This window comes from Equus asinus, chromosome 7 (assembly GCF_041296235.1).
Source record: "Equus asinus isolate D_3611 breed Donkey chromosome 7, EquAss-T2T_v2, whole genome shotgun sequence".
Taxonomy (NCBI): domain Eukaryota; kingdom Metazoa; phylum Chordata; class Mammalia; order Perissodactyla; family Equidae; genus Equus; species Equus asinus.
Genome location: NC_091796.1, coordinates 11,649,749 through 11,675,074, shown reverse-complemented (window position 1 = coordinate 11,675,074; position 25,326 = coordinate 11,649,749). Strand labels below are relative to the sequence as shown.

At 34.3% G+C, this 25,326-nt stretch overlaps 1 protein-coding gene across 5 annotated transcripts in view; it reads right to left on the bottom strand.

Annotated features, from left to right (window-relative positions):
- CDH19 (cadherin 19) overlaps nt 1–25,326 on the bottom strand; it is a 104,295-nt gene that overhangs the window by 8,713 nt on the left and 70,256 nt on the right. For all 5 annotated transcript variants that reach the window (XR_011504368.1, XM_044774848.2, XM_014827974.3 and 2 more), the window contains exon 10: nt 21,720–21,841. Coding sequence is in view for 4 of the 5 variants with exons in the window: in XM_044774848.2 (XP_044630783.1) it covers nt 21,720–21,841 (122 nt within the window). In the remaining variant the exon portion in view is untranslated. The remainder of the gene's footprint in view (nt 1–21,719; nt 21,842–25,326) is intronic.

The window sequence follows — 25,326 nt, the reverse complement described above, 5'->3', positions numbered from 1 at the left end:
GGCAGATTTTTTTTTGTCTTTTGTGGGGTTTTGTTTGCATTCAGGAGAAAGATCACTGCTGCTAATCATTATTATTATTATCATTAGCTTTTATTAAAATTGCTTTACCAAAACCTTTATGAACATTGCAGAAATAACTGCCAAATTGGTAGAGAATATTAAAATATTTTCTCAGGTTAAAAATGTGTTTACTTGTCCCTTTCAATAGAAGGTTTTGATATTATACAATAAATACATCCTTGATGGATCAGATGATTTCTCTAAGCTATGCTTGTTAGACGTTCTCAAAGCACTGCTCCCACGAATCAAGATTTCTTCCCATTCTTCCTGTCTAGATTTCTCCCTTTCTTCCTTCTTCCCTTCTCCCTTCCTCATCTGAGAACCAGCCGTTATGATTTGCTCAACTTATATATTTCCTGCTTATATTGAGAGCATAATTGTAGTAAACTTATTGTCTTAGTAAAGTATTTGCTAAAGTAATGAATTTTTTAATTGATTTCAGGAAATAATGCAATTAAAGCTTAGGGGTAATGAATAAGATTTCCTTTGACCCATAAAGATTATAGGAAAAGTGTTCCACATCAAATAAGTTCCTCTCTCTATCTCAGATCATAAAAAAGTGAAGTAGTGCAGTTATGAACAAATCAGTTCTCAATTTTCTTTCTTTCAAGACATGAATGTGTCAGTCAAGTAGTTCATTATTGTCAAAAAAGAGAGAGGCTGTCAAGATCACATAGTGAGATTGTGATTAATTCTGGAAATTAAAGTAAATTGATTATAGAAGTTATTGTTTTGAATTCTCTAGAATTAAAGTGCTTTTAATAATGTGTCAAACAAAAATATCTTTAGTTGCAAGATGACAGACCCAAAATTTATAATGTTATACTTCAAAGAATAGATCTCTCTCCACATGCATAAAGAGCCTTGTAAAACTAATGCAAATTGTATATTTCTCTACATTGATTTATCATCTTCATAACACATGCCTAATTAAATCATAACTATATAGTGTTAATTAAATAAGCTAATGAAAGAAAACATTTTTATTCAATCTATGCCTACAGTTATAAATGTGCATCATATGAGGGTAGTGCTTTTATTTTGGATTCTCATAGATTACGTATAGCCAGGGTGCAGGGCAGGGAACTGGAAGTCTGATGGTATGAATCCTGGCTTTGCCACTTACTGTTTTCTAAGCTTGAAAAATGGAGATACTAATAGTTAACTTTTAGCATTCATTTTTAGGGTTATATATCTCTGCTTGTCAACATGTTTGTTGCACAACCAGTACATGTCTATGAGATGCTTTCTTCGTGAAAACATTGTCTTGCTGGGATTTGCATAGCACAGTGTCCTGAATAGTGTGAGCAATCTCGTCATATGTATATTTGCTCAATTAAGATTGATAGAAAATTGTAAAAATTCATGTTTATCTTATTGGCATATGCAGTCTTGATTTTCAGAAATGGAATAATTTGTCTTACTATCTGACTTTCTGTTTTAAACCACATGTCTGAATTAATGTTGAAAATGTCTCTCTTTTGTGTGTGAAGGCTTAAGAACACTGGAGAGACTCTGACTCTGTATATATTTTAAAATACTTTTAATTAATCAAACTACTCTCTACATATGTATAGGTATACTGAATATGTATAAGCTTCAACACTGCCTTCTTTTCCATGAACCTACCTCCACTTATATTTGTCTTGTAAATTGGACTTCTGTATGTTTTCCTGAGTTCCACCACTTGTAAAATAGGAAGCCACTGATATAACAGAATGAGTCACATAGCAGGTCTCATTAATTCTACCAAACTAACCTTAAACATACACACTTTTCTTGAAGTCACAAATCTCTAAAACACGGCCAACATTAATGAACTCCACAAGTCTTCAGTGGAGATGTTCATTTTTCCTTTTAATTCAACAATGGAAAGGTTTTTGTTTTAATTTTCAAATAAAATTCTAAGAAAAATCCTTATTTGTTGCATCAGTCAGATTTCTAACCTGGTTACTTCTATCTACTTACCTGGGGCCTGTCGCTGGTCTTATGTACATATATGAGAGGAGCAAAGACAAATCCAACAGCAAACTGCGTACAAGAACGGCCATGTTATGACAAGTTCTGAGTGCAGCTTTTCAATTTCTCTTTGTTCTCTGGGTTGAATTTTGTTCAATTTCTTTCTGACCCAATACATGTGATTTCTTATTTATCGTACTTTGAAATCTATAATGGAAATATATTGTGCCTGCCTAGAGAATCTAAAAATAACAACCTTTCAATGGGAACTTACCTATGGACCAGGGATTGTTCTATACATTTCCACGGCTAATTCTCACAATGATCCTATGAAATAAATCCTGTTATTATTTATATTTACTTATATTAAGCTTCAAGTCAGCTAAGTATCTTTGTTGTTGTTATGTGCCGTCAAGTCAGCTCTGACTCCTGAGTGAATGAGTACTGTCCACAATATCCTGTGCTCAACAGCCCTATTCAGCTTCAGTAGACTCATGCCTACGTCCTCCTTTATGGAGTCAATCTATCCCATATTTGGGCCTCCCTTTTTCCTGCTGCCTTCTGCTTTTCCCAGCAGAATCCTGCCTTCTCATGATGGACCCCAAGCAGGACAGCCTCAGTTTTATCATTTTTCCTTCAGTGGTAGTTCAGGCTTACTTTGCTCTAGGACCCACTTATTGGTCTTTCTGGTATCCAGGGTATCCTTAAAGATCTGCTCAAACACCATATTTCAATCCCTGTTAGCCTTCTTCACTGTCCAGCTCTTGCTCCTATACATAGTAACTGGGGATATGAAAGGGTGGATATTCTTGGTCTTAGACTCTCACGACATTTTCTTACACTTAAGATATCTTAGTATCTTAGGCAGGTAAAATGACCGGGTCAGAATTTGAATGCAAGCTCCTGCTACAGCTGGTGTGGAATGTGGCTCCAAGAACACATCATTTTCAACTTTATTGAAACAAATAAAATTATACGAAATTTAAAGTGTACATTGTGATGATTTCATATACCTGTATCTTGTGAAAGGATTCCCCCATCTAGTTAATTATCACATCCACTAACTCAAATATTTATCTTCTTTTTTTTTAGTGAGTGAGAATATTTTAGTTTTACTCTCTCAGCAAATTTCATTTATACAAAGAGTGTTATCAACTATAGTCACCATGTTATACATTAGATCCTCAGACCTTGTTCATCTTAAAACTGAAAGTTTGTACCTTTTTACCAACCTCTCCCTGTTGCCCCGACCCTCAGCCCCTGGAACCACTTTTCTACTCCCCTAGAGCATATCATTCAAGCCCTAGACCTGTTCTTGTCCATGCAGATGTGCATACAAAAAGCTACGGTAAAAGATGTGGCATAGAGGAAGCAAACAAAACCCAGTCTCATAAAAGACAGAGACATACAAAAAGATAAGTAATACAATTGCTGTAGAATAGTTATAGACCAAAAATATCAATTAAAAAAAAGAAGAACATGATCTGAGTTTTGATATGGGAGAAAGGAATGATTCTTTAAAGTGAGAGTAAGTAAATGAGCTAATACTTGAGTAAAAAATATGAATTAATGGAGAAAGCATGATCCAGACAAAAGAAGAGCATGTGAAAACCATGAATACAGAGAGATCATATATTAGGTAGAAATAAATGAAATTAATATTTTGTAGGTCAAATATTGGCAGTTTCGTAAATTTCAACTTAATTATTTTATGGAACTACAAATATATATTTGACCTTAAAGATATCAAGGAAAGAAATATAATCCTTTTCCCTCTATCAATTCTTTCACATTACAGCATTTTTCTAAAAAAGAGGGCAAGTTTATTAAAATGTCATTCCCAGATTAACTATCCTGATTTAAAAAAAAATCAGTCCAGAGGCCAGCCCAGTGGAGTAGTAGTAGTTAAGTTCCTTCACTCCACTTTGATGGCCTGGGGTTTGTGGGTTCGCATCCCAGGCGTGGACCTAGCACCACTCATCAAGCCATGCTGTGGTAATATCCCACATAAAACAAAGGAAGATTGCCATAGATGTTAGCTCAGTGATAATCTTCCTCAAGCAAAGAAAGAGGAAGATTGGCAACAGATGTTAGCTCAGGGCCAATCTTCCTAACAACAACACAAAATAATAATAATAATAATCAGTACAATACTCATTTCTCCACGAACTATGGGTATGGCCTTTATGAAACAATTTCTTGATAACTAGTCAAAGAAACAAGTGTTATACACTATGATTTGGAGCAGACACTTAACACGTTTTAGTCTGTTTCCTTACCTGAACAGAAAATATCAATGAAACCTAATTCCAGGATGAGTTGAGGCATACATTTTTGAATGAGATTATATACTATAAATTAAATTATCAACTATAAACCAATATACAGGCATTGAGGATTAACTAAGTTATTAATTCTTTTAAATGTGCTTAATAAATAATTTTCCTCAATACAAAAATGCTAAAGAAAAAGTAGGAGCTGCAACAAGTGAATACATGGAAGGACTTTTTAAAAATCTCATCTAAATTGCTTGCTTATCTAGTTATTCTAGGTATCTGTAACCTACATCAAGCTATAGATGCAAATTCTTTCTCCCATTGTGAGGAAATTATCATCAACAAATATGAACGACTGTCACTTTTTATACCAGACCACTGAGAAAATGATTCCACATTAGACTTGTTCTGACAAAATAAATCTATAGGATTGAGAAAAGTTGTTGAATATCTCTTCAAAAAGTCAAAGTGCTAACTAATAAAATAATAGAGTTAGAACCAACAAGAACATCTAAATGGTCGTCTCTTTGTTTGCACCTTGTTAGGAGAAAAATGTTGAGGAAACTCATGATACTCTAACATTTTGGTCCTGGACAGAAGCAGAGATGCTCTAAGTTTCCTAAAAAGAAAAGGACTTTCCACAAAATTATATGTATTTTATGCCATAGATATTGCAATGTTTCGTCATTAATTTGTAGATATCTACCAGCATTCAGTTAAAAATTACACATTCTTAGATTTTTTTTCTCAGTATATATTTTCTGATTTTCCTTTGTAAAATTAATTTTTAAAATATACTTTAGAAAAATTCATCATATGTAAAGAAAAAAGATTAAATTATAAATTACCTGATTAATATCCCAAAGGTGTCCATTTAACAAATATTTCATTGGCACTTAGAACATGCCAACTATCTCAGGCCCTGGGGATACAATGGTGGCTAGGACCAACAATGTCTCAGTCACCACTGTTTACATCCTAGTGGAGTAGAGGACAAGGAGATTCCCAAACTTTAAGAGTATGCAGAAAATACCTAAAGTACAGAATAAAAGTACATAATAAAACACCTAAAGTACATAATACTTAAACATTTGGGGGTCAGAGGACCTGACATCTACACTAAAATTAGAAAATTATACTGCAGAGGTGAGCAGTGGCAACATCATGAATGTTCTAGAAAGGTATGTTACAAAGTTTGGACTTTATATTGAGATTCACTCACATGTTCTAAATTGGGAAAGACATGATCATTTTATTTTTTATTTAGGATCCCATAACTCTAAATCATTGGGAAAGATTTACACTTTAGAATGATCATTCTGAGGACATTCTTTGCATGGGTATGGAAATAAAGAATCTAGTCAGCAAACTGTTGCCATGATCCAGGGAGCAACTGGTTAGTAATCAAAAGTTCCTGATATGATACACAAAAAGACAACAACAATCACAGTTATAGGGCAGAAGTTATTTGTCATGAGAGATTATACAGAAATTACTGAAGAGTTTACATAAACTGAAGATAATACAACATGCTCAGTTGAAGATACAGTTTCCTCATCCCGTAGTTCCCTGATGAGTATGCTGATGTCACCAAAGTAACATTTCACCATTTCCACGAGGGCACACAATGTATTCTTCTGACCATTGCCCTGCCACTAAAACTGACTGTCATAGACACTGTCTACATGCTTACAACCTTGCCTAATAAAGGTAATTGATGAACAACTGTGGTATGTCCCTGCATATGGGCTTTGAGATTGGCTAATGCAAAGTTTGATTAAAGGAACATCCCCTGGAAGAACTGTCTAAGGTTCACTCCAGAAGAGATGTTAGGTCCCTGCTAGGGGAGAAAGGACACAGCAAGATTGACAGGTTACGGAGGTATTTGGGGGCTGGAATGAACGGAACTTAACCATTGAATGGATGCGGAGAATAAAAGACTAGAATGAATTAAAGATGATGTCCACATATCTTTCTTGCACAACTTGGTGAGTTATAGTAATTTTGCAAGCGATATTGAAAAAACAGGGTAGGCTTAGGAGAAAACTTGGTGTAAATTTAGGAGATGTGAGTGGAAATTTTCTCTAGGTAGTTGGACATACAGTTTGAAATATAGAAGAAAGAACTGGCATAAAGATCTAGAAATCATTTGAATATGAACTTTAATTGAACATAGAGGTGGTTGAAAGCAAAAAGAGTGAGTAGGAAAAAAATTAAAGGATAGGGCACAAGAGAGAATGGAAGATGAAAAGAAAATCAGGGATTACAATGTGGGATCTTAGAAATTTAGGCAACAGAAAATTTTTACATGGAGACAATGTAAATGTCTTTACATTAGACACAATATTGAGATGAGAGAATCTAAAAAATCATTGATATTTTACTTTACTTCTGGAAAAGAATTTGGTATCAGTCAAGATAATGAGAATCATTAATTTGAAAAATGATGACTATTTCCACCAAACAGGAGAGGCAAATTGCCCCAATGTCAGCTCATTTATTATATCCATGTTTTGCAAACCACTGAACGTTCTCTCCCGTCTCTCCTCCCCACCCTGGCCATTTACACATTGAGAACAAACACAAAAATTCTGTTTACCCACGTAGGTCATAGAGTGTCACTATTCTGGAATTTTGATTTTCTGTAATGAATGCATTATCTATCCAAAGAGAGAGATATAGGACACATTTTAACTTGTCATTTTGCCCAACTGTTTAAGCCTGTGAGAAATGAGATCAAGAATGATATTGACAGTATGAGAAAATATAAAAAACAGTTCCTTAATGATTTTTAATTTATTACATGTGAAAATAAGATTTTGTATATATTGTGTAAGTATACAGTAAAATTAATTTCATCTGTTTCTTTTTTACATTTTTAAAAACTTAACTGTGGAAGGACACTTAACATGAGATCTATCCTCTTAACAAATTAAGTGTACAACACAGTACTGTTAACCATAGGCATGATGTACTTCAGATCTCTAGAAGATAGTCATTTAGCTTAACGCAAACCTTTTCCCTGTTGAATAGCAGCTTCCCATTTTTTTTTTTACCTTTTTAAATGTGGCTTGAAGAAAATTTGAAATTCTATCATATGTATTTGGCAACACTGCACCAGATAATCTTTTCATCTCAACTAAATTTCCTTCTTTTCAGTAACTCTATTTCATATGTATTTTGTATATTGTTGTGTGGACCTGAGCTTCCGAACACTGTGAAATGATAGTGTGAAAGCAGGAATTTCTTTCTCATTACTGTTTCAAAGTATGCTACTACATGTGTTTCAGTATTAAATGAGATTTTGACTATTGATTTGAGTACTAGGTTTATCATTTTATTATTACTATATTCATTATGTGTGCATTTTGACTTGTTTTATTTCTAGTTCAGAATTTATCTTTAATTTTGCCAAAGGGCTTCTTAGAATCAAATGGACAGTTTATGCATATCTATTTATTACTTTGACACATTGATATAATGGAAAATAATAATAAATTTTAAAATATTTTGTTATCCTCCTAAAAACAACTTTTTTTTCTGGACATCACTTCTTAATACTTTCAGAAATTGTTTTTAATTGTAATTTACAGATGATGTTGACAGCCATACTCTTAATAAGTTTTTTATGTTTGAGTTTGTGTGTAGGTGTTTAATTTCATCATTTTTTGCTATGAGTAAAGCTACTTAAAGTAACTTTGGGAACCCTTCCTAATTTTGAACGCTTTGGGAAAGTTTATATAGCATTGGGAATAGCTGTAACATAATTTTGAAATCGCCCAACTTTACAGGTCTCTTGCACTAAAATATTCTCAATAATATTAATGACTACTCTTTTAACCCCATTTTTTAAATTTTTCCTACATTATTTCTTTTGTATTTTGTTTTCTTTTATTCTTTAATCCTGATCATTTTTTTAACTTCATGTTTTGAAATAACTGCAGATGCTCAGGAAATTGTGAGAACAGAGCACAGTCTTGAATACTTCATTCACTAATCCAAGGGTTACAGCTTACATAACTGTAGTACAATATCAATACCAGGAAATTGACGTGGGTCCAATACTGTTAAATGGATTACAGAATTTATTCAGTTATCATCGGTTTTTACATCCGTGTGTGTGTGAGTATGAGGGTTTACATGTGTGTGTGTAGTTCCGTGCAATTTGATCCCCCGTGAAGACTGATGTCACCACGCCAGGATCAGGATACAGAAGAGTTCCGTCACCATACATGAACTCCTTCGCTCTACCCCTCTACAGTCACACCCACATCCCCACTCCTTCCCTTGTCTCCTGGTCACCACTGATCTGTTCTCCATCTGTACAGTTTTGTCATTGGAGGATGTATCATAAACGGAGTCACAGAGCAGGTGAGGTTTTGAGATTTGCTTTCTTCAGTAAGTATGCTGCCTTTAGGATCCATCATGCTGTGCATGTATCAATAGTTTGTTCCTTTTTATTACTGGGTAGTATTCTATTTTATGAATGTATCATAATCAGTTTAGTCATTCATATGTTGACTGACGTTTGGATTATTTGCAGGTTTTGGCTATTACAAATAAAGTTGCTACGAACATTTGTGTAAATGTTTTCGTATGAACATAAGTATTTATTTTTCTGATGTAAACATTTGTCACACTCTGACCCAAAGTGTGATTATTACGTTACACAGTAAGCCTGTGCTTAGTTTTACAATAAACTGCCAAATTCTTTTTCAGTTTTTATTTCCACCAGCAATGTAGGAAAGATTATTCTTTTCGCATCCTCTCCATCATTCGATGTTGTCACTGGTTTTTATTACTCTGGCCATTCTAGGAGGTGTGTAATGATATCCCATTGCGGTTTTAATTTGCTTTCCCAAATAGCTAATGAAGTTCACCATCTTTTCATGTGCTGATTTGTTTTCTGTAGAACCTCTCAGTGAAATGTCTGGTCAGGCCTTTTGCCCATTTATATTTGGACTGTTTCTTTTTATATAAATGTTGAGTTTTAAGAGCTATTAGTATATCCTGGATACAAGTCCTTTGAGTAATCTTTGGCTTTCAAATATTTTCTTCTAGGCTGTAGATTGCCTTTTAATTATTTTTTTACCGGGGATTTTCATAGTTTTTAACTTTGATGAAGTTAAATTAATACATTTTTCACTTATGGATTGGATTTTTGGGGATGTATAAATATAAACTCTTGCCCAGCCACAGCGGGGAAATTTTCCTCCTGTGTTTACTTCTCAAAGTTGTGTAGCTTTAGGTTTACATTTAAATCTATGACAGGAGGAAATAATTTTCGTATATGGTATGAGATTTAGGTGGAGTTTCCTATTTCCTGCCTATGAATATTCAATTGCTCCAGCAAAATTTGTTGAAAGACTGAAGAATTTAAATGTAGTTATATAGCTGTTCCTCAATAATGCTCATATCATGCATATTTTCAAATGCATTAGAAAACACAAATATTATATTATAGAATATGGATTTAAATTTTTACCCCCATTTATCTAATTACTCTTTTTTTGTGATTTGCATACTCAACGTCATCATTTTTCTTGTCTTGCAAATAATAGTTTTGAAATAAAATAATCTGATCAACAAATAAACGAGTATTAAATTACTTCAGAGAGAAAAACGACAAGTGTAATTTATTGAATTATTGCTCCAGAGATGTAAAAAAACAACTTAATCTGTTTCAAACCAATCAAAGTAAATCAAGAATCTGACAAAATCAAAACTCCAATAAAATAACAAAACCAACCTCAATAATATGTTTATATTGGAGTTTGTAACTTTTGGTTTTTACCTTATAAGTAATGAATTCCTTTAAGCATTGATGAAAGATTTTAACCTGCTCCCACCCTCATCCACAATATATACTGACAGTGCTGTTTCTGTGCGATGTCAGGTGGACACAGACACCTTAGAGCTCATTCTGATCTCTCTAGAAGGGAATGGGCCCATGTTCAGAACTTGTAATGCGTGACACTATTCTTAGCTGTTATTGTCGACATTAACAAAATTACTTGAAATTTAACAAAGACCACGTCTACCCATTTTCTCATTTAATAGTATTTAATCTTTACTAAATCTTTGTAAGATAAGCATTGTACAACGAAAGCTGTATCCTTCTTCCCAAATGAGAAATTGGCATTCAGTTTGGTTAGATTAGCATTTAATTCAGGAAGCTTATGTGAGAGATAGTAAAGTCCTCTTGCCACCGCACCAGGCAATCTTTCTGTTATTGTTGCTTACTGTTGTTTTTGATGTTTCGTTCCAACATGAGGGTGAACATTTGGATTAAACCCATGATTTCCTACATACGTGATTTTTAAACAATAATGAAGAATACCAATCAGCCTGTACAATGCCCCCAAATTAACCATAGAAAACAAATGTTCATTGAAATCCTCTGCAAAGGACACTCTTTCTCTCAAAAACACAGAACAAAACAAAATAAAACAAACAAAAACAAAGGACAACGTTTAAAGAATAAATAAAAGGAAGAAAAATTATTTTGCTACCCTGTTCCTTTTTCCCAACTGGTGAAAGAGGCAAATCCATCAAATTTACCCAGGCACACTCAGTTATCATTGGAGAGCTGTGGCTATGTATTGCTTCAGACTAAGTTAGAAGTGTAGTAGATAATGCCACTCAAAAAAACAAAAAATAGAGAAGCCTGGGGTAACAAATACACATCTTTTTTTTGACTCTTTGGTCACTTTGGGGCCAAGAATGATAATTAGTTGGAAGAAAAATGGCTTATTGTTTGGTTTTCCGATATTCTACCACAGTTAAGCAATCTCTAATATCCCAAAATAAGTTCACCATTAAAAAATTACCATTCTTTTGGAAAAAAACAAAATCCTATGTAAAATAATCAAGAAACTATTGTATATAATAAAACATGCTTTTAAGACATGTATATCGTCACTGAAATGCATTTGGAAAATTTTTAATTGTTTTAAAATGCTACGCTTTTGCCCTCACGCTTACTCATAGATTTACATTATAAAAAATGAACAAGCAAAGCTCACAGACAGTCTTATCAAGTCTCACACTCATAGTCACATCATAAGCTTTTAAGATACAAGTTTCACAATTCAAAGCATTTTGCCCAAATTATTTGTGAATACAAGTTTTAAAATTTTGATAGTCTTGATGTCAAAATAAAAGTAACAAGGGAAAATGTTGCTCCCAAAGGATGATTTATTGATTGTTCTGGAATCTAATTGCCTAAAATTGTGTTATTTCAAAACTCCTTAATCTGGTTGTGCTAATAAACTAGGAGCGAATTTGAAAGACTGCTTTTCTTTTTATTGGGTTTAAGGTTCTTTATTAGGTAATTGGCATTCCAAAACACCCTGGACTTTGGTTGTTATTCCTAAATTAAGTAAAATTATCTATATGCTTAAATTATATTTTTACTCATTTTTACATACTGTGTTGGTATTTTTATACACATAAGTAATTTATCAAACGTTTTCTATAAATCAATTTATGAAAAATTCTCACTCTCTGTGAATAGTAATAGTAGATATTCTATTTTAAAAGACTATATAGTAGAATGTGGTTTCTGAACTGATAGAAAATAAAAAATATATTAATTTCTAGGAACGTGTATTACAGAAAATTATTTGGATAAACCTCAATGAGACCAAGATAACCTGGGAAAAACATTCACATGACAAATAATGAATGTGTCATCTGTACTGCATACAAAGCACCTGGATATTACTTCATTGACAAAGTCATTCATGGTATTTCTGAAAGATCACCTACTTCATTGGTACCAAGGAACCAGCTTTTAAACAAGATGACTTCTTATCAACCAGCAAGTCCTTTTGTATATCAATGACCAAATGACTTTTCCAACTTGCAAATAATTATTTCCCCATCTACCTTTGTCTTTATTTTTACTTACAATTTATCAATCTACTAATAAGGTATAAGGTTTGTGAATACAGTTAATGTAATTGAAAAAATTTACTAAATTTGACACTGCTTTCAAATATTTACTTTTTTGTAGGATTTACTTCTTCATCCACCGTCTTTTAACTGTATGATGGTATCTAATGTATAAAATAGCTTTTCCTTTTTTTGGTATTGTCACCTTTTTGGTTGTTGTTGAGGAAGATTCGCCCTGAGCTAACATCTGTGACAATCTTCTTTTATTTTGTGTGAGGGTTGGCTCCAGAGCATGGCTGATGAGTGACGTAGTTCCATACCTGGGATCCAAATCTGCAAACGCAGGCCACCGAAGCAGAGCATGCCAAATTTAACCACTACGTCGTGGGTCCAGCCCCTGGTATTGTCACCTTTCTATATTTTCCATATTAATTCTATCACATTCAAAGTTAGAGAGTCCTGGACTACTTCTAGGATTCATGTCTATGAGACATTTAGATAAAGTATTTTGACCTAAAACAAATTATTTGCCATAACTTTCTATAGCTTTATACATATATGTGTATAGATATGTACAGATACACATATATATGGCAGAACTATCCCGACTAGAGCTGAACTATAAGTGGGATTGTCTTTTGCAATTGGAGGAAAAAAATATCTACCTCTAAATATTTATAATAGCTCTAATTAAAGGAAACCCTTCAAAAAATTATCATATCTATCTTTCTCTAAAATATATTAATTGTAAAACACTGAGGAAAACAAAGAAATTCACAAAGAAATAACAAAATGAGATTGAGTTTTCCTTAGAGTGGCCTTTAACATTATTAAAAATAAAAGAGAATGAGAAAAAGAGAGCTTGATAGAACAAGAGAGAAGGAGAGCAGGGTTTTTCTTGGTTTATTTGGACGGGAATCCTCATTTTATTTACTGACCATTCCAGCTACATTTATTGCAGTTCCCCACTAAAAATATCATGGAATCTTGGGGAAAAACTCTTTCCAGATTTAGGATAAGAAATATAAAAGATGAGCCTATGTATCAGTCTTGGTCCAAGTAAGGGACAGGAACCACACACTAATGTAAATGGAAGAATTTTAACATAAAGAATCACTAAGCTGTAACAGGAGAGAAACTATAAAATGTAATGAGAACACAAAGGGTACTCCAGGCCTCAGTGAAATTATCAATGACAGACAAACGTACAAGGGAGGCCCTCTCTCCAAGACGAGCTTCAGATCTCCTTGGAGAAGGTGTGGCTGCAGCATCCTGTGTACAAGGCAAAGAAGTTCACTGGGTTGCCTGGGCCAGAGCTAGCCCACATCCTCCAGGCAAGCATGAACAATCCTCCAGGGTACAAAAGGGTTGGTGGATGGAAATGCAGAGGATGTTGGAAGACCACTGCAGGCCTGGATGACACAACGTCCACTTCGAGAGGGCTGAAAGATCTCATCTGGCCTGGCCTGAGTTGTATGGCTGCCAAGGGACTGAACATTTGGGAAGTTTGGGACTAGTCATGTGGCTAGGAAAAGCACCAATAATATCTCCACATCTCTAGTCGGCTGGACGACCGTGTGGTGTGAGAAAGGGACAAGCAAAAACCCCACACACTGGAACCAGGAAGAGTAATCCTTTTCCTCTTGCAATGTTCATTCAATGTCCTCTATTGACAAGGCTCAAGTTTGCACTCACGATAAAAGAGAAATACTTTAAAGAGGTCAATCCATTAATACAGTATCACAGCGCAGGTCCTTTTTAAGCAGGTACTGAAGGATGAATGTGCAGCTAGGAAGCAACAAATTAATAAATGGCACAGACTAGAACGTATTGCTGTACCAGAAAGAATGAAAGCAAGCAAAGACTAATAGGTCATGTTTAAAGTACACAGAAACTGATGTGGTCTATTTTCCTTGACATTCTTCATCCATTTGTAACTCTTTTTGTGATGTAGATTTCTTACATTCTTTTGTTTGTCGTTGTGTGTGTGTGTGTGCACATGTGCATGCGCATATGTACATGTTCTTTAAACTATAATGGTGCTGGGTTTTTTGAGCATCAAAGGCCTGCTCTTTTTAAGAGCAGCGTGAAGAAGGCGAGCATGTGGAAGAACAGTGAACTCACTTTGGGATTCTTAATACAAACAAATTCACGCCAAGTCTATCTTCCTTGACACAAAATCTCCCCCTAGATTTTGCTATTAAGAAGTTTTGTATTTCTAATTCCAACATCTTCTTTATATGTTCTCCATCTTTTATTCTTCCCCACCTTCTTATTAGCAATTTTCTTGGAGGGGTCTCAGGCTGAGATGTGTGTTTGTGATCTGAGGATGCATCTTCCCTTGGTTTAGTCAAGAATTTATACTATGTGTCATACATTTCACAATTTGTGTTTTGATGATGTAATCACTTTATTTTATTGATTGACTATTCTCTATTTTTAAACAGAGTAAAATGCATTTCCTCTGAAAGCTTCGAAACAGAATGCTCTTAATATTTTGCTAATCAGCACCATTGGGTTTTCTTGTCAAGGTTATGGCAAGCAATCATATAACTTTTATTACGCTTTGCAATAAATTTTTATAAAACTTATTTATATAGGTGTTAAAAACGATATGGTTTCTGTATTTAAACTACTTCAGTTACATAAGATAAGCTTTATTATCTTTTAAAGCAAATATTTTTAGAGACCTTACTCCATTAGTTTTAATGGTCACACATTACTACCTAACTTTTAGGAATGAGTAAGAGATTAACAGCACATTTGAAAGTTGTTGGTGGCACCTTGGGAGGTACATATTGATATTAGGTGCTGGGTTTTAGTTGTACTTGAAGGAAACCTACACAGTAAATTTCAAACCAGAAATCTGAGGCCTAGTCAGTCTTAATTCCACACATAATATCTGAGGAAACATATGGTGGAAACAACAACAATTCAGGAGCTATGAAAGCCCAAACACCCATGTTATTAAATAAGGCATTGTGTGTTAGGAAGAAAGTATCTATGGTAATGCTGGGTATATTGGCAGCAGTCAAACCATCTGTTCATTGATTTCAATTCCTAAACCAAAGTGTATGCAGCAAAGTGACGGGTGATTTTTGGGTTCTCCTTGGATTTGCATGGAGAAACATTACAAGTAGGCATGCTATGTATCATTCTTTCAGATACTTATAGAACTGAGACTAACTTCCAGATCTGATAGTGACACCTATGAGTCCCCTGAGAATTATTTTGATAATTTCTGGCTTCTTTCCTTCAAGAAAACCTCTGTGACATAGGGCTGACCAATGTTACTCATTCTGAGTTCGAGCAATGCATATCCCAGAAAGGAGGTAAGGATCAGTCAAATTGACCTTACTTTATTTCTGCCCTTAAAATTGTAAATGTAATTCTTTATGAGTACAGAAAGAGAAAAACGTTTATTCCTATTTTTTTGCATTATGCAGTCTTTTTTTTTTTTTGAGGAAGATTAGCCCTGAGCTAACGATGGCCAATCCTCCTTTTTTTTGCTGAGGAAGACCGGCCCTGAGCTAACATCCGTGCCCATCTTCCTCTACTTTATATGTGGGATGCCTACCGCAGCATGGCTCAACAAGCAATGCCATGTCCGCACCTGGGATCCGAACCAGCGAACCCCGGGCCACCAAAGCAGAACGTGTGCACTTAACAGCTGTGCCACCGGGCTGGCCCTGGACAGCCAGTCTTTGAGATTAGAAGGGCATCGTTAAAATCAGCATCATTTTTGGAGATAGATACAAATTATAATCCTGGCTCAATTGCTCATAAGTTACATGATGTTGAAAAATTTACCGAAATTTTTTGAAGCATAATATACACATCTGTAAAATTATAAAAAGTATATTATTCTATAGATTTTCCATATTGCTTTACATTTAACATTTCAGCAGTTCACAAAAGAACTCTATCCACTATATCCACTGGACATTTTTCTTCCTCAGCAAGAGTTTAACTCTCAGTATATCTTTATAGCTCACTGCACCAAAAATTAGTATTTGAGTTTCCTTTTGAGCAGCTCTATATATTGGTATTTCATTTTTTTAAAGTCTTAGACATGTTTCAAATAATAAAGAAATATTTACATATTTTTAAATAAAGAAATTAATCCTATCTTCAATTACTGAATGGGCACATTAGACACTTTTGTAAATCTAGGATACATTATGGAAACTTAGTGATATGGTTCTTTTTATTCCTTGAATATTGTGCTATTTCATCATCCTACAAATTATTTCATCATTACTCATGAATTTTTCCCAGTGTTCTTTTAAAAGATTTATATGAAACTTCAACGATGAATGTCCAAGAAGGATGATACAATAATAAGGTAAATCTTCCCACCGCATCAGTCTTCTTCCTTTTCTTTTTAAAAATGTTCCTCAAAGTATTACATCAATGTTCAAAAAGATATAAAAGAACTGATACACTATCTCTTTTTGTCTGATTTTATTTTTCATTGAATACAATTAAAAATTCAGAATTTTTCATTTTACATCCATAATGACATAGAAAATAAAATTGACTGCAGAAGATATTTCATAATTTTTAGATGAATTAGATGAATACCAAAAGCAGAAACCAGCACTATAGACTCAAGATGATGGTGAAACTGATAATGCAAGCAAAATTTCAGACTATTTGTCTTCAGATGAAGATATAACAGATGAATTTTCTCAAAATCAAGAATCAGAGAGTGAACAATATGATTCTAAGGATACAGAGAAAATACAGTAATCATCCGTTCAGTCATTCAACAGGAAGGACTTCAAATAATTTGTCATAAGAATCTGAGCTGTTCTGTTTTGCGAAAAATAAATGTCAGTATTTTTTCACCTTTTATAAAATTTCTGCACCAAAATCTATTTGCTCTATCTTGTAAATGGAAAAGTGCTGAAGGCAGAATATATCCAAATGTGACTTGATGGAAAGAGATGCAATAGAATTTCTTTTCAAGTTTGTTATTCCATTTGCTGCTTATAAATCTAAAGATTAAATGTTTTGTAATCATAGAGCAAAGAAAACAGCCATTCTTCCTTCAACAAAAATATGAGTTGTAAAAGAGTTTTAAACCTTCTGGAAGCATTATATATTGACAAATATTTTATTAACACTTGACCAAGAAGGCCATAACATTCCCCTCAGATTGACTCAATTTTAGACAGATTTTCTCCTGACTAGAGGTTCCTGACCTCCATTTTCTTGGTGCATTTACACCAGAAAACTTATAATTGCAAATTCTTTCTCTGCCCTTTGTAATGCAGATAAATCTTCTCCCCGGCTCTCCCCATTTTATAATACAGGATGGTCTTTCCCTAGAACCTGGAAACCAAGTGTTGAAATGTAATCATCAAGAAAGATAGAGCCCTGTCTCCCAGTCTCTGTGGGAGGGTAGAAGCCTAACTTCCGTAAGAACCAATTTGCAGACACAGAAGGTGTAACTACATTGACCAATCTCCCTCCTGATGTGTCCTCCAGTCCTTTTCCACTAGTTCACCGCGGTGCTTGAAAATCCTCCTGCCTTTTGTTTCAGCAGAGTTAAGCTCATCCCTCCCCACTACCGCACCAGTCTTGACCCTCATGGCAATAATCTTGAATCACATCCTCCTTATCCTTCTTAGTAACTGTCCGGTGCAATTTCTCTTGGCCACATTTTAATAAAGTCATTTTGCACTGTCACTATTTATATTGCTATGAATTATTTATAAAATTACTTATTTTTAAAGTGTGAAGTTGCCCATATGGTAAAATACGAAAGTATTTTTTTTTTCTTGGACTAGCAAGAATTAAGGCTATTGACACTGCCTCTTTCAAAAACTATCAACTCCATGAATGTTAATGCCCAAAATCTTCTTGTTCCTTCCTACATCACTGGTCGTACCTAGTCAGCCTCCTTTGCAATCTTCCCTTCCTTTACCAAATCCTTAAATATTACTGTTCCCAAAGGCTCTGTCCTATGTCTTTTCATATTCTCACTTTATATTTACTTCCTGGGTGATGCTATATATTTTGTTAACTACAAATACTCTAGTAAGTCCAAAATTTCTACTGTTAAATTCAACAGAATCTTTTCTTTTCTGCTTTTATCTGACCTGTAAGCAGCAAACAAAACAGGTAACAACTCCATCCTCCCAGGAGCACTTTCTTTATCTTGTTTCTAGGTCACCACACTCTCCTGGTTTGCTTCTTACAAATTTTGTTTTCTGGTTTTTCCTCAAGCCCCAAACACTTAATATTGGAGTCCACGTCTCAGTCTTTAAGCTTATTCTTTTCTCTGTCCACATATTCTCCTTAAGGGATCTCACCAAGGCTTTAAATAGCATGTATAAGGCCGACAAATTCAAATGAATATCTCCAGAGAATTATAGAAAAAAATACCATTGTTTTGAGAATAGTGTCTTCATGTTCTGTTCATTTATTCAATTAGTTATTATTGGGAGCCACACTGCATGTTATCAATGATATCAAAATAAACTCTCTCATTGTTCACAAGTATCTTATAATCTAGAAAACATGAACAACTAGAGATTACTTATTTGACAAATGTATAAGATCTATTTAAACTAGGAACAGAGACAATTGCAAAATATAGTGGTTACATGCATGGATTCTGATGCCAGCACTTAAGTTAAAACATTTCTCTGTCTTTCCTCAGGACTTCTCTGAGCCTCAATTTCTTCACTCATAAAGTGAGGCATGCAATATATTTTCCTCACATACTTTTTTGAGAATTAAATGGGTTAATGTTCAGAATGTTGCTAGAATCATGTCTGAAACACTGTAAACATACATTTGTTTAAAAATGATTTGATTATTTATGGGATATTGAAGTTCAGTTTTGCGAGTTAGTTAAAATTTTCCTAGGAATAGACAGAGGCATTTCAGAAAGAAGGGTTCATATGAGAAAAACTATAAAGTGGAAAGTGTAGTCTACAGTTTGACAAACAAGCAGTTCAGACTGTGAACAAGATGATTTTTTTTTTAAAGCAGGATAGATAAAATTGTGACCAAATCAAAGAGAGTGCTAAATACCAGGCCAGCAAGTTTTGCACTTTTATGTGCTGGTTTTGGGAAAGCTATTGAAGTTTTTGAGCATTGAAGTCAGAAAACTGTGCTGTAGGAAATTTCATCTGCTCTGCCCTCTGTTATCCATTCATCTGTGCCTAATTCCCAAAGCTTTCTATGATTGTGGTGTCACTGTTGGTAATCAGTGAGTAGAAAAAATACATATTGTTTCTCAAAAAAGGTGAATATTCCACTACATTACAAACATACTGCCTGCTGAGTTCTTGCTTAGGAGCCAAGATCTCCTGAAAAGAATGAGCGATCCACTCAGTCTGTCAAGATATGAAACAACTCTAATGCAATAGTGAATGTATTACTAGGAATGTATATGTCCGTCTTTTCACATGATGCAAGTTGAAAAGGTTGTTATCAACACTGTTAATTATAATTGTTATTATCAACAGCTGAGGACTTAGAATAAATGGTCCAGTGTGATCTTTGGTATTAAGTAGCATCATCCTAGAAGTATTTATCACCCAGGGCGAGAACTCTGGTCTCAAGGCTCTTATCAGATAAATTGTGTTGCCTTCCCAAATCTTCTGCCAGCTCAGTCCAGGTGAGACTACTGAACACTCACCTTTGTTGGGTAAGTGGATTTACCCAGGACGTTTACAGAAACAAGTCTATAGAAGATGAAGTAAATTAAGCCTATGTTTTTAAGTTTGGAAATAGGTTATCTAATCAATGGGATACTCTGAATACATTCATATTTATGTAAACTATACAAAATAATATACTCATTACAAGTTCTATACTTTAAATTTGATATAAATAATTAAATAACTATAAAACATAATTGTACTTACAATAATTAGAAATATATAATTTACCTTAAATATGTAAATGTAATATGTATAGCTTAGAAAATTGTAAGATCAATTACTTCCAAAATTACTTGAATTTTAAGAAAATGAGTTTACTACATTTAAACTATCCTTTATTAGATTCACCGGAATTATTTTGGCGATTTTTAAAAAATTGCTTATTGATATGTCGAGGTCACAAGATATGTTTGAAATGTTCAGAAAATCAGATATGTTAAATTCCTAAATATATAAGCTATTTATAATGCCAAGGTCAAAGAAATGTCTAGGCCTAGTTTCTAGAGGAGCCATAGGTCCCGGTTCACCTGCACTCTGCTTTTGTAATTCCTTCTTCCCTATGCTGCAGGTCCACAGGTTTCTAAAGGAGTATGCTTTTGGATTGAGGGGGCAGTGCCACGCAGAAGAGAATCTCTGAGAGTTTTATACCCACCTTTTAGTTTATCAAAAACCCTAGGTCCTAACCCAATCAAAAGAAGTAGTTTAAGTTTAAATTCATTTATGTATTTCTAATCATTTTATTATTACTTTCAAAAATATTTTTAGAAATACTGAGAAGATTTGAGTTATTTCCAGAATAAAATGTATTCTGACATAACCATAGCCAAATAAATTTCACAAGATATTTTAAGAATCATTGCTGATTTCCAATATGTTATGGTTGAATAAGCCTAACAACTAAGGTATACCTATTTCTTAAGATATGCCTATTTCTTACCATATTAGGAAATTGAACATAAAGCATAGTGTAAGCTACTACGATTTATTGGTAGAAAATTATAATTTGCACTTTTGTAGAGCTCAAATTGTCTCCAGACAGCTTTGTTGATAAATTCAAGTCTAGTTAGAATAACGAAGTTCATAATATATATATACACTTATTCAATATTCTAAAAACTGGTTTATAAATTTTGAAAAATTTTCTGTGACGTTTGGTAGCCTTCTACATCCTCAAAGGACACCTAAGAAAAATGTGAGGCTATCGTGTACTGGAACGGAGAAATATTCAAAGAACAATCTGATTTAAACTCTAAATTTTACAAATGAAAAAGGTGAGCTTCACATGAGAAAATGTGCGAAATAAATTGTGAAGTAATGATGATGTATTTCAAAATGAGTATGCTCTCATAAGGTTTACATACTTAGTAATTTATTTGAAATTGAGTTTCATTTGTAGTAGTATGTCTGATACAGCGGTTATAAGCCACAGAAGAATTCCAGCTCTTCCTTTCCATGTGCTTACGCTTATATATCATTTTATCTTTATTGTCATCATGGATGAAAAAATAAAAGTTAATTACAATTATTTAATCTATAGAATTACAAAATATTTTCTTCTTTATTGTATTGACCAAGTATAAAGAATTTACCATTGAATCCCTAGTGTTTGCAGATTTTTCAAACACTTAAGGAATTTGGAAGTGGAAAACTTGACGTTTACATTTATTTTTTAAAAAAAGAAAGAAATTTAAATTACACAGAACTTACAACATAAACATAAAAGTGTGTAATTAATGTAGCTAAATAAAGCTTATTTTTGTCATTTCAGAATGGAATACATAGCAAAAGTTATTATACATAATATATGGCAATGTTTAGACATCAGCAATTTATTATGGGTTCTTACCTGCCCAGAGGCTGCATTTTCACAAACGAAAGTCTCATAGTATTCAGAGAACTCAGGAGCGTGATCATTAATATTCAGAACTTGCACATACACAGGGACTGCAGAAATCTGTTGTACATTGTCTGCAAATTGAATAAACACAATAAAATAAAGAAGGTTAATGCTGTTTTTCCGGGAAAGGTCATGAAAACTGCACTTAGGTTGTGTGGAATACTTTTACTTTATGTGAATAAAAGCTATCTGAAGACAGTATCTCCATATAATTAATATATTCATCAACAATACAGCCTAGGGAAAAAACATTCTTCTCAATGCATTCAATTCAACCAACATTTATTGAGTGCCTGGTGCCTGCCATAGACTGCAGGAGCTGATGAGGAAAAGCAGTAAGGAAGTCAGGTATATGGGCAATTTTCTAGAATCCAGGAACTATTGAATGTGTTTGTACTAACTCATTTAATACTGATGAATATATGTATTACTTTTCTCCCCAGCTTTACAGATAAAAACATCAAGAAAGCATTTAGTTTTACAGATTATAAATGAGTTGCCTAAAGTCACAGCTGAAGTGGACAAGGCAGTTAAGAAGCCAGTAGTCAGTGCCCTTAGATGATGGCATTGTTCAGCGTAGTTTTTAAAAACAAGACTGGACGTGGTATAATGATCTCAATACATTTTAAAATAAAAGAATTATAATAATATCTAGGCAAAATTTTATGTATATATTCAGTTGGAAAGATTTTTCTTAAGTGAGCCAAGAAATATGGAAATCATGAAGAAATAGGAAGATATAGTTAAACACATTTTTTTTTGATGAAGATTAGCCCTGAGCTAATATCCGTGTCAATCTTCCTCCACTTTATATGTGGTTTACTGCCACAGCATGGCTGATGAGTGGTGTAGGTCCACACTCAGGATCTGAACCTGCGAACCTGGGCCGCAAAAGTGGAGTACACCCAAACTTAACCGCTACGCTATGGGGCTGGCTCCCAAATACATTTCTTAAATGGCAAAACAAATGTAAGAAGAGCAAAGACAAAACAACAGTGATCTGGAAAAATGTTTGCATCACAAGATGAAATATTCACAGTTCTGATATTCAAATCCTGACAATTGATTTGAGAAAGAAAATTCAGGGGAAGAAAATCACAAACTAGAACTTCACAGATGAGAAAATTACAATGATCTCTAACAGGGTTTCTCATCCTTGTCACTATTGGTATTTTGGACTGGATAATTCTTGTTTTGGGGGGTTGTCTTGTGCAGTGTAGGATGCTTAGCAGCATCCCTGGCCTCTAAAAGCTAATGCCAGTAGAATTCCCACCCTAGTGGTAATGACCAAAATTGTCTTCCAATGTTGTCAAAGATACCCTGGGGGGCAAAGCTGACTACAGCTGAGATATGTTCCTCTATCATAATATTCACAAAGGCTCTTGCTCACCAGAAGAGGGGAGATTCATGATTTAGTCCATGTGATTTGTGTTAATTATGAAAAACAACCAGTGATGGTGGAGAAAACTTTTCTAAAACCTACTTTGGCAATTGATAGCAAAAATTAAACTACATGTATCTTTGAGCAAGTAATTAGTTTTGGAAAACTTATGCTACAGTTCAAGGCAACAGTATATAAAAGCACATGAGCCAATTTATTTATCCCAGAATTGCTTGCATCACACCCAAATGACTGGATACAACCCAAATATATAGCAAAATGGAACTGACAAAAATAAATTACAACCATACTATGAAATTCTGTGTGCTGATTAAAAATAAGTGAGTCACTGTAACACAGTTATTAATATTGCAAGCTTTAAAATTGGACTGCTTGGATTCTTTCCTTTTTTGGAGGAAGATTAGCCCCAAGCTAACATCCACCACCAATCCTCCTCCCTTTGCTGAGGAAGATTGGCCCTGAGCTAACATCCACACCCATCTTCCTCTGTTTTACATGTGGGACGCCTGCCACAGCATGGCTTGATAAGCAGTGTGTAGGTCCACGCCTGGGATCCAAACCACTGAACCCCAGGCTGCCCAAGCAGAGCCCACAAACCCAACTGCTATGCCACTGGGCAAACCCCTGGACTACTTGGATTTTAATCTTGGTTCTCAATTTGAGAGAAACGCTTAACCACTGTTTGTTTGGTTAGTTTTCTGTAAATGGAAATGATACTGGTGACTACTTTATAGATCTAGTCTAGAGATTCAATGAATTAACACACATAAAGCATCCAGATTACAGAGCATATAAGTGGAGCAATAAATATCAAATGTTACTTTATTTTATCTACTAACCAGAAGTTATAGATATGATTTTTTTGTGAAATGGTAAAAAAAGCAAGTGGTAGCATAATGTGTAATTATATTTTATTATTTCAAATCTTTCTCTCTCTCTCTATCTCTTTGTTTGTTTGTTTGTTTGAGGAAGATTGGCCCTGAGCTAACATCTGTTGCCTATCTTCCTGTTTTTGCTTGAGTAAGATTGTCCCTGAGCTAACATCTGTGCCAATATTCCTCTATTTTGTGTGTGGGACACCGCCACAGCATGGCTTGATGAGCAGTGTGTGGGTCCACACTCAGAATCTGAACTGGTGAACCCCAGGCTGCCAAAGTAGAGCATGTGAACCTAACCACTACACCACCAGGCTGGTCCCTCTTTCTTTCTTTAATTAAAAAAGCCATGGAAGGGAGCATACATTAATGAGCGGGAAGAGGGAAGTTCTTTTATTTGTCTTAATGCCTTTATTTATAATCCACAGGTCATTTTGTTAATGAAAAATTATATTTGCAATTGTAGTTTGGCCACATACAAATTAAAAAAAAAAAAGAGGCTTAGTTTTCTCTGTTGAAAATAAGGGAAACAACTTTCTCTCCTTCCTCTTCTTAGAGCAGTTACATTAGAAAACTTGTAAATTCTTTCTCTATCCTTATGAAAAGTATGTAAATCTTTTAAAAGCTAAGTAAACCTCTTGCCAGCTTTGAAGCCCAGGCTTGTCTTCTCAAGTACTGGGAACCATCTCTTTGAAATGTAATCATCCAGGAAGATGGTACCCCGCCCTCCCAGTTTCTCTGCAAGTGTAGGAGACTAAACGTCACCAAAGGCTTTCACCCAAGTTGCAAACTACCTCTTGTCATAAAGGTACGAATAGTTTAATTTTCATTTGAATAAGGCCAATCAGCAAATACAAATGGTCCCTCCAAATACTTAGTGAATTTAGGATGAACTATCTCTAACAAATTGTGTTAAGTCCTCCTACTTGAAAGCTAATAATTGTTTATCCTGAGAAGGTGCATGGAATGGACTGTGTCTGCTGCTGTATACAAAGGTGAATTTTCTTTCTGTCTTAGCAATCTCTTAGCGACTTCCTGTGATGCACATCACATTCTGGTTTAATGCTTTTCAATTATAAAACTGTTTTCTCTTTATTCCACTTTTGTGGAAAGGTTTTCTGGGTTAGGATGAGATTTTGTTTATAATTACTTTGGCCAATAAATAACAGTTTTACTTATGATAGAAATTGCAATTTCTGATTAATTGAATATTAAAATCCACAAGGTATATTGCACAACAGAAAAGTCCATGGCCTTCAGTAAATACTGAAACCATTAG